Source organism: Danio aesculapii, chromosome 21, assembly GCF_903798145.1.
Source record: "Danio aesculapii chromosome 21, fDanAes4.1, whole genome shotgun sequence".
NCBI lineage: Eukaryota > Metazoa > Chordata > Actinopteri > Cypriniformes > Danionidae > Danio > Danio aesculapii.
Window position 1 is genome coordinate 40,493,129 of NC_079455.1, and position 11,041 is coordinate 40,504,169.

The 11,041-nt window shown below is 38.2% G+C and overlaps 1 protein-coding gene across 1 annotated transcript in view; it reads right to left on the reverse strand.

Moving 5' to 3' along the window:
- The window catches only part of col27a1a (collagen, type XXVII, alpha 1a), a 156,084-nt gene extending 147,189 nt beyond the window's left edge, over positions 1-8,895 (reverse strand). The window contains exons 1-2 of the mRNA XM_056447135.1: positions 8,534-8,895; positions 3,103-3,170 (exon numbers count right to left, since the gene is read on the reverse strand). Coding sequence (XP_056303110.1) covers positions 3,103-3,170; positions 8,534-8,586 — 121 coding nt within the window. The 5' untranslated portion in view covers positions 8,587-8,895. The remainder of the gene's footprint in view (positions 1-3,102; positions 3,171-8,533) is intronic.
- Positions 8,896-11,041: the final 2,146 nt, after the last annotated feature.

Below are 11,041 nucleotides of genomic sequence, written 5' to 3' on the forward strand. Positions count from 1 at the left end.
ATTTCTGTGTGGAGTTTGCATGTTCTCCCCGTGTTGACGTGGGTTACATGCGGTAAAGGTGAAATGGGTAAACTAAATTGGCCGTAGTGTATAAGTGTGTGTGAATGAGTATGAATGGGTGTTTGCCAGTACTGGGTTGCGGCTGGAAGGGCATCTACAGTGTGAAACATATGCTGGAATAGTTGGAGGTTCATTCTGCTGTGGTGACCTCTAGAGACTAAGCCGAAATAAAATAAATGAATGAATGAATGTTTATATGGTCTTCGGTGGTTGCCAGTAAACGTCTACTTTGACCATCCACCTTGATGCAAGGAAGAGTTCAGTTCATTCTGTTGATGTCAAGAAAATGCATCATTACTTATTGCATGTATTTGGGCTAATGAAGCTTCAGAAGCTAAATCCAGATATGGTAATGAGCCTTTGGTTTCAACCAATCACAACAGACTGGGCCATGTGACCAATCAGAGCAGAGCTTGCTCTTAGATAGGGTGGGTTTTAGAGAAACTGAATCCTAAAGCCTGAGTTATACTTTCCCCTGACTCTTGATAATGTACTATTTTTTGCAACAACAGGGGGCGACTTGGAATAACTGTCATGATGAAACGGTAGTAAAGAAGTAGTCAGTAAAATGTACACTGCTAAATATATGAATTTAACTATTTAGAACAGGGTTCACCAATCTCGGTCCTGGAGGGCCGGTGTGCCTGCAGGGTTTAGCTCCAACTTGCCTCAACACACCTGGCTAGGTGTCTCAAGTATACCTAGTAAGACCTAGGTAGCAAAGTCAAAATAATAATTAGCTCATTCAGGTGTGTTTTATTAGGGTTGGAGCTAAAATCTGCAGGACACCGGCCTGGTGACCCCTGATTTAGAATATTAAAGTAGTGGATAAATTTGGAGGACACTCATGAACATGTTTGCTTTTGTATAGTTGTGTAAATAAGTAAAGTAGGCTATATTTTGTATATGCAAGCCAGCTACAAAATTAAATCAGAATTTACTCCTAATTAAATTTGAACAGCCTGTCCACAAATTATATGCATTGTTTTTTTCTCTTAAATCTTCAAACGAAACCTAAAGGACTTCACATTAAGTGTTGTCACATTCACCCATCTTGGCAGATCTGGATTAAGTCACGTATCTTCGGATGTGGAGCCGCAAGTGAAGTTACCGCCTGCCGAAATGATGTCGCGTCCAACCAAAGCGAACTTTCGAAAACACCACAATGATTTGCTGTGCACACCGAAGCCACCTTGTGGATGCGTCGAGTATAAACCAACCATTAAATGACACATTTAATATACTGTGAGAAAAGTGCTGATTCAGCTGGTGATTCAATGAGAAATTTGGGGGTTTTAGATGTTGGATGCATTTGATGTTGAGTTCAGACTGCACGATTTTTTAAAGTAGTGGCATCACAGATGTTTTTTTACACTGCTTGACTATCTGGGGTAGCATTCCATTGCTGCTGTGTTTACACTGCAAGATCGGCAACAGGGGGTTTCACACTGCAAGACGTTACAATAGGAGAATCGCTGACAACTTTGTCTCGGTCCACAAACTACGTCTCACAACCAAACACACGCAAAAAGTGACATGGAAACAACTCAAGGTCACGTAGTATATCCTTTGTTATCAACTACACAATGGGAAAGAAGCCTTTAGTGGGGTAGAAAATTTACTAATTTTGCTCACTTGACTTTTCCCTTAAACTTTTTTCTTTTTCGACCCAGTTGTGGTGCTCCTGCCAAATTTACACTAGTTTTTCCTCCATTTCTTGGATCCAAATAGACCAAAAAGAAGCCCTTAACTTTTCCCCAACCTCCCGACACTAGTGAATGCTGCTCTCTCATTGGCTTTGGGTGATCGCCGATGTTATTTTCAATCAGAACACATTTCACACGACATGATTTTGAATCACAGACAGCTCCAGATTTTAGCATGCCAAATATCTCACGGTTGTCAGTGACTTCTGTCAGATCAGATGGTTCAAACTATGTGATTGTTACTGACGTGAACGAGTGTTTTGAGGCATTTGTCGGCGATTTCTCAAAACCTGTCGACGAGTCAAAATCGAGGCTAAAATCATGCAGTCTGAACTCGGCATAAACCTATTGCAGGACACTCCAAAATAAAATTAGGAACTAATTAGGAAAAATAGCATAATGGTGGCACGTTAACCCTTGGGGATGCTGCTGAGGATGTTTTCATCCACTCTGGGCTGATTATAAGTCTTAATTTGGCCGCAACTTTCTCTGTGTTTCAGCAAATGGGATGATTATTGCTGATAAATCTCATTTTGACACATATTTTGGGAAAATGCTTTGAAATTTTTAAAAAACTCAACAATAAATACACTCGGGCCGAATTGACTACCCTTTTGTTATGTTTGGGGCTATTTTTGCCCCATTGACTTCCATTATAGTGACATGGTTTGATTGCAAAGCCATGACAACACATAATTATGCTTTGCTGATTGTTGGTGGTTTTCCCTTTTCCCTTTTCTGGTTTTTATATGGAGTTCTGTTAGCGTGTGTGCGCGCGTGTGTGTGTGTGTGTGTGTGTGTGTGTGTGTGTGTGTGTGTGTGTGTGTGTGTGTGTGTGTGTGTGTGTGTTTGTGTGTGTTCGTGTGTGTGTGTGCGTGCGTGCGTGCGTGCGTGCGTGTGTGTGCGTGTGCAAGTGTGAGAGAGACCTCTGCGCACTTACCTTGATATGTTTGAGACAGTCCAAATAAGCAGTTCAGCTTTCAAAACATAGTAAATATAGTAAGTGTATGTACTGTACTGTATGCACGCACATTATAATCTGATGTTTTACTACACAGAACTACTTTTTTGCACAGGCCTATCTAAAAGGTTAATGCTGCCAACTGATGATCAACTATAAAAATTATAAATGCTACTTCTTCCCAAGAGGGAAAACCATTAACAATCAACAAAGCATGATCATATGGTGTCAAAGCTTTGCAATCAAAAAATGTCATTATAATGAAAGTCAATGGGGCAAAAACAGCCACCAACATAACAAAAGGGTAGTACATTTGACCAATACACAAGGGTTAAATTCCAACTTCAAACAAATGTTACAGGTTTCATATCTTACCTTCAAAGAGCACTTGGGTGAATCCAAAAGAAGTACAATAAAGTAGAATACACAGAAGAAGAGCTCTCCTGCAGACACACAGAGAGAAACACACAGTCACTCACTTGAATTTCCACTATTCTGCGGGTAACAGAGCTAAATGTTGAATCAGACCTTTACATAACAGAAGCCACTTGTCAAAACATCATCATTACAATGGAGGTACACATTTCAGGCTTCTTGCTCTGGCCTCAGCCCAAACAAGTGGAAAACTTTACTGGCAAACCATCTTTCTGGAGTGAGCGGAATGAACCATCAAACCAATAGCTGATCCCGGCCGGTTGAAAAGCATTTCCATGTTTATAGGGAATTGAAACATTATTAAGCTTTCTTTTCTTCCTCTTGGAAAATAATGAAAAACATGCCTGCAGATGTATACTTAAGAGGTACATTTAGTACAGAGCTTAATTACACATTATGGACAAAATAACATGGATTTTCCAACTTTAGAAAATCATTTCAGCTTACTGATATATTTAGGGCTGCAAAAGTGTTTAAATTATTGCCAATAATGATGCATTAATTTGATAAAAGAAGACAGTATTTTTTAAACAAGGCTATCCTTCTGAACTTTTCATTCATAAGACGTTCATTAAACTGTTTTTTTTGGGGGGTTGGCAGCTTAAAGACGCCTCTCGTGTGGAGAATATAGTCAAATGCATTTGTCAAATGCATATAGTCAAATGCAGCTTTCACAGAATTCAACAGAGTGTAAAAAATCTTGATGGTTCTGTGGATCTCGTCTATCAAATCTGAACTTTCTTTTGTATTTTCTGTTGGATTCAAGTCAGGTGATTGGCTAGGCCATTCTACAGCTTGATTTTTAGCATTTGAGAGATTCCTTGGCTGTGTTTTGGATCATTGTCTTGCTGAAATGTCCACCCTGGTTTCATCTTCATCATCCTTCTATTTAGATGTTGGACTGAAGCAGCGGATATTAATTTTCAATGACGAAGGGCAGAGGGTTGCTGAAAAAATACTGAGAGATTTTAGCTGCTGTCTTGGCTTTCCATGCCTTTCCACACCTCCCTTTCTTCATGTGTTCAATACTTTTTCCCTGTGTAATTTCATTTTATTAACATAACTTCATTTGTAAAATAAATTGATTTGTTGTTTATTTTTTTTTTTGCATATATGGATTTCTTTGGTTGCTACCAACATCCGGTAAAAAAATTCAAGTCAACGGCACCTTTATAAATATGTTTTCTGAGAAAAATGGTGACGTGTTCAATACTTATTTCCCCGACTGTAATAAAAGTATGTTTTAACATAATATATGTGTGTATTATATATATATGTATTATGTACATGTGATACAAATGCATGTGTGTATTTATATCTACATAATAAATTTACACAATTACACAAAACTTTTATTTTTTGATGCGATTAATTGAGATTAGCAGCACTTAAAAGTATATATTAAAATATAAAACAGTTAAATTATAATAATTTTTAACATTATTCCTATTTTACTGTATTCCTGATTACACTTTTACCGGATCTCTCCTCATATAATGAGTAGTCGTCAATGGGGCCTATCTTTGCTGGACATTATTTGTATGGAACTTTCAACAGTGCGCATACATTAAGCTCAGTCAAAAATGGTTGAGTCCTGGATTATAGCTTTTGATATTGTCAAATCTTTTGTTTCTACCTTCTAATGTACAGCTTATCTGTTTATGTGCACTTTATGTATCTCATGATGTAATAGTTATTTATTTGTACTTCTACTCTTTGTTTGGTTTAACGTTATTCTTGTTTTTAATTGAATTTTTTTTAATGTATTTAATTTCTTTACAGCAATCTTTTAACTTCTGTTATTATAGAGCAAGTCTACCTGGGTGGGGGATGAGGATTCAGGGTTGTTTTACGATATAGTCATGTGCCACATATTTTCTTTATTAAACAAAAACTAAAATAATAATAAAAACAAAAAATAAAAAAAATTTTTTACCAACCTAAAACTTTTAAACGGTAGCATGAGAAACTGATTTAGCATTTTCAGATGTAATAAAACTGAATTCTGCAGATATGATCTATAAAATAATCTAGATCAACTTAACACCTCTGCAGTGAAAACTGTTACTCTTTATGTGTGACGACTCCACAAAGGGTCCTCAGATGCAGTTTTTTTTTTTGCCAGTCTGACCCTGTTGAACTCTGCCCTTTGAACCCTAACCTGTGATTTCACAGGCACATGAAAGAGGAAGTGACCCACAAGGGAAGGATTTCAATTATGATTGGCAGGATAGACATTGCGCCCTGAACCCCCACTGTGTATGTAGACATGTTTGTGTGAGTGCCTTTGTCTGACAGCTGCTCAAAACATTACCTGGTGACCACAAAAAATACACACACTTTTATCTCTCATGCACACACACACGGTCCTATAGACTCCCTCAGGATACCCATACCTGAGTCAGGAAGTGAAACGTCTCACCGCAGAGTTTCTCATCCAATCAGAGTGGCAGAAACCCCAGCCAGACTGACCTCACAGTTAGTAAGCCACCGCAAACAGATGAGTGAGAAACAGTGTGTGTGTGTCCCAGCTCAATGTGTGTGTGTTGCAGAAAATGACTCATATATGTGTCAAGCATCTCCTGTGCCTCATAAACACTGTGTGGGTGAATATTTGTAAATCAAAAAAACCAACCAGTGTCATTTAAACATGGTATTTTGAATGAAAATATGCATCAGAAATGCGTTAAAATAAAAGTAAATCCCTCAGTGATGTTAAAATAACCAGTAAATAAAGCCAAGGCAGATTTAGAATAAAAACGAGTAACTTTGGAGGACAAACCTGACCAAAGAATTGAAAGAAATGCATAGAGACATCTAAGTCTGTCTCTAAAATTGAAATAAATCTAAAATTAAAGAAACACTTATTAAAATTATCATACATAAGATAAGTCTATGCCATGTCCTCATCTAAAATCAAAGTGTGTGTGTGTATGTGTGTGTGTGTGTGTGTGTGTGTGGTGTCAATAGAGTATTTAGCTCTCAGGTTTCCCTTTTCCAGGTCTAGTTATTTAGTGAGTGGAATTTCCTCAATGGTGGCAACCACATGTACACACAAACTCACACACACCAACACACACTATGTACACAGACGACTAAAAAGCCCCATCCTTGCGTACAACAACCCGTCTCTTTCTTTTCTTACTTCAGTAATAGGGGAGTGGAAAATTCCTTCCATTCAGCACACAGTGATGGACATTGATGAGGAGGAACATGACCTCTGCTCCACAATACCATCTTTCTCCATTTCACTTTTCCTTTTAAGCCTAAAATACAAGCTTGTGTTAAACTCTGAACGTAAATAATCATGAAATAAGCACAAATCTCTCACAAAGTTCTTTTTATTGCTGGAGATAGTGTATTGTATGGCGCTGCCTGGCGGATGAATGCGAAAGTGCAGGTTAAAGGCACTTCAGTTTAAAACGGACCGATCACCGGCGTCAGAAAATAAACGAAGAGCGGTAGACAGCGCCGACCAGACCGCACAAGATGCAGAAAAGCAAATGAACCAAAAATATGGTTATGAAACGAATAGTTGATTGGTTAATTCAGCGTATCAGCACTGCTAAAATACATAACACGGCTAAGACAAAAAACACCTGTTCACCAGCTAGTGTAAATATATCAGTGCGCACCTCAGCAGGGACTAGATTTTTAAGCGGAAGGATTTATGAAAATCTTATGATTTGATTGAAGATCTTACGATTTCTACATACATCCAAACTTGCTGGAAGGATTCAAGATCGACTCATAAACCCCAACTCTATTTTTGATTTATTTATTTAGCTTTTATGACACGTGCTTGGTATTTAGGCTATTATGTGAATGACTGGATTACACATTTGTATTATAAACAAACATATCAACACTTTAAACCGTCTGAAAAAATGTAAAAGACATCGTGTATGAACATTTACCAGTCTTCAACTCTTACAAACTTTAAGTTTCGGGAACGTATCATGATTGTTAGTTTGTGTGATATAAATAAACACTGGAGAACGTTATGCAAGGAAAACATCTATTCAGGTACAGTTTAAAGCACTCTGTAGGCTATGCGTGGTGCAAGAAATGTTAGCTATTACATCGAACTGCTCTGTTGGATATTGTAAGACCTGAACAAGTTCATTCATTCATTCATTCATTCATTTCTGACGTGTCCACTCGCACCCTGGGCATCCGCGACGCGGTTGAGGGTGTGAGGAACGGAAGTCTTGTTTGTTTAGCGTCACTGTGTGGTTTACACTGTGATCCTCAGTGGCAAATGCACACGTAGGCTACACAAACAAACAAACACACACAGACACACACCGAGCCTATTTTGAACGGTCACGTCCAAAACGCTTTCAAGAATAGCCTACTCTATTTCTAAGAGCGCCAAGAATCACTAAAACGGAGCGTTCAAAATATATCAGAAGCGATATTCGTGTCATTATTATATTCAAGTTTCTTGATTCTTGTGAATAAACTACTAAAAGATTTTTCAGAAATAATCTAAAGGGACGAGAAAACTATTGTGAATTTACAAATGCGGTTTGATTCAAAGAATCACAAAAAGAGCCGGTTCCTTAAGGTGAATCAAAATTAATTGAATTGCAAATCATTGTTCGTCTTATAGTGAATCAAACAATACCAATTGTCAATATGACAACGTGTAGATAAACATGCACGTTATCAGCTGAAATCACTGATGTTTTAATGAATGAATAATTTAATGAATAAATTAACAGTTATTACATGTAAGAACGTCAGCACAAGAGTAAAAATGAAAAAGGCTATCAAATTGTGAGAACTGGACCCTATTATAAAACTGAAACTATGACACCAAATGGAAATTTCCTAAACATGTCTGTTCTCAATTGCAATCAAATAAAAAGAGCCTAAAACCAGAAACATTGCCATTCCTGTAGGCTAGTATAGCCTAAAAATAAAAAAAAGTGAGAACGTAAGGCTATAAACGGATCTTTCTATGGTTATAAATGAACCCAAAGACCTGATCCACAGTCAAGACCATAATAATACGAGCTATGCGATGCGCAAAGGCTTTATTTTTAACTGACCTGGCAGTTCTTGGACCTCTCCAGAAACCTATGCTGCCTGTGCGTAATGATGGCAGTGAGCTGCCCCGAGCAGCACATCTCTGCCGGCACACCTGGAGGCTTTCAGATCAGGATCTGTTTCTGTTCAGATCTGAACTCTGGCCAAGCAACACAGGTAGCGAACAAGCGTCCATTCAGCGGGCACCAACACACACAACCCCTCGCGCGCCCTGCGCAAACATCCAGCCACCAAGCGCTCTTTGTCTCCGGGGTTCCCGAGGTGCCCGACCTGCGTTAAGTAGATATACCTGGTACAAGGTAAAACTGCAACTTACTTTGCCACCAGACGAGAGGTTCTGCGGACTCTCCTTCGGGTCGCTAAATTCATTTGTATTCATTTGTCCCGGCAGTCAAAATCCTGATCCGTTAATCTGCGTGCCCGAGAGCGCGAGCCGTCGTCTCATGCATCGGATAAACCGTGGTGCGGAATGAGCGCGATTTCCCACCGGTTTGCAGCGCGACACCACCATAAATCCCTCCCGTGGAGCGACGGGAATAATCCGCGGGCGATTCTGTCCGGTCCTGCCCGGGCGCTGCATGCATTTACGCCGGGTTGGCAACTGCAGCTACGGCGGCTACTGGATGTTTGGTGCTTGGGGGGTTTGAGGAGTCAGGAGTGGACGTTTTCATCCTTTTTCCTTTTTTAAATAGCAGTTTGGAGAGCAGCTGTGGCGAGCGCCGGGTGTCGGGTTACACGGCAGCCGTACATAACCGCCCCTTGTGGGAGGGCACACCGGGGCACCTCGGCCCCTGCCAAGGTTAGGCTATACAGCAATGGGCTTTTCACACTTTTTAGATATTAACCCAGGGTCAGTTTTAAGGCAGGATTAACGCGGGACTCTTGTTCCACGTTGAACTGATTTAATGCGTCAGGCAAGAAACTATAGTCAAAAACTCTTTATTTATTTACAGATTTTTAAAGTAAGTGCTTGCAAACAGTTTATATGGGCTGAATTTAAACAAACTAAATTTAGTAATGTTGAACTTTGTTTGTTTAAATACAGCCCATATAAAAAAGTTTGCATGCACTTACCTTAAAAAAATGTAAATCCAATTGACTTTTTTTTTTTTCATTTTATTCATGCAGTTTAATTTGTAGATTTTTTTAATACTTGATTTATATAATTAAACTTTTTTTACACAAAACAGAACAACAGTCTAAAAAAAACACATCCCAAACTAATATCTAACAGTCTGCAAACGTCAAGGTTCAAGTCATCAAGTGTCATACAAATGCACAGCAAGTGTATGTATAGGGTGCATACACAACACCAGTAGTAGAAAATAGCAATAACAAATAAATAAATAAATAAAAATGTTAAAAAAAACATGAAAAAGGTATATGAAATACATAAAAAGCGAACAATTATTACAATGATTAGAAGATTTTGAGGGCTTTTCATAACGTGTTGTTCCAGATTAGCTGGAAGAAAACATTAAAAGGTCAATTCTGTCAACATTTATTCAGAATCACTTGTTGCAATCTTAAGAGACACATAAGAGGATAATTTAAAGAAACTGGAAATGGTGGCCATTGACTTCCATAGTAATTTCCCCTACTACAGAAGTAAATGGCTATATCTTTTCAACGTTCTTCAAAATATCTTCTTTTGTGTTCAGGGGAAAATGAAAGTTTTAAATCACCTGAGGGTGAGTAATTAAGTAAATCTGATGTTTTTGGGGAACTATTTAAGTGTTTAATACACTATATTAAGGCAGCACGAGATTGGTAAAATCTGACTATATTATTTACATATAAATTAAATTACTTATTAAATAACTGGATTAAATATTTTTTCTCTATACTGTGATAAAAATACAGTTTCAACAGATGACTTGAATAGCTCTATTTGGAAAGTCATTCATTTAGATTCATTCATTTTCCTTCAACTTAGTCCCTCATTTATCATGGTTCACCACAGCAGAATGAACCACCAACAATTTCGGTATATGTTTTACACAGCGGATGCCCTTCCAGTCGCAACCCAGTACTGGGAAACACCCATACACTCTCGCATTCACACACACACACACACACACACACACACACACACACACACACACACACACACACACACACACACACTACGATAAATTTAGTTCATCCAGTTCACATTTAGCACATGTCTTTGGGCTGTGGGGGAAACCAGAGCACCTGGAGGAAACCCGCACCAACACGGGGAGAACATGCAAACTCCACACAGAAATGCCAACTGACCAAGCTGAGGCTCAAAACAGCAACGTTCTTTCTGTGAGGCGCCAGTGCTAACCCCTGAGCCACCGTGCTGCCCTCATTCAGATTGATTGGGATTATTTCATATATTATTTTATATAAATATAATAAACAAACTACAGGTATAAACAAACACAATGGAGCAAAAATTAAAGTGAAACAAACAGTGCTTTATGGGTTTCAGGGATGTCTAAAAGTATTAAGGTAGATAAATTGAACAATTAAATGCAAATGAACACTGCCTACTCTTCATTATATTAATAATTTAATTAAATGTTATTAAGTTTATTAAGTTTATTAAGTTTATTAAGTTACAAATGGTACAATTTCTTGTGCCTGAGTGCTTTAAACTCTATTAAAATACTCACACATACAGTCACAGGTCTTAAAAACACATACAAATGACAAATTTTCATTCTATGGTTGCTCAATTCTTAACTATAATACCATGTGACTATTGCGGATAGACTCATTGTGATAGCAATGCTGAAACGATACAGTGAGGTAAATAAGTATTGAACACATCACATTTTTTCCTGTGAATACTATA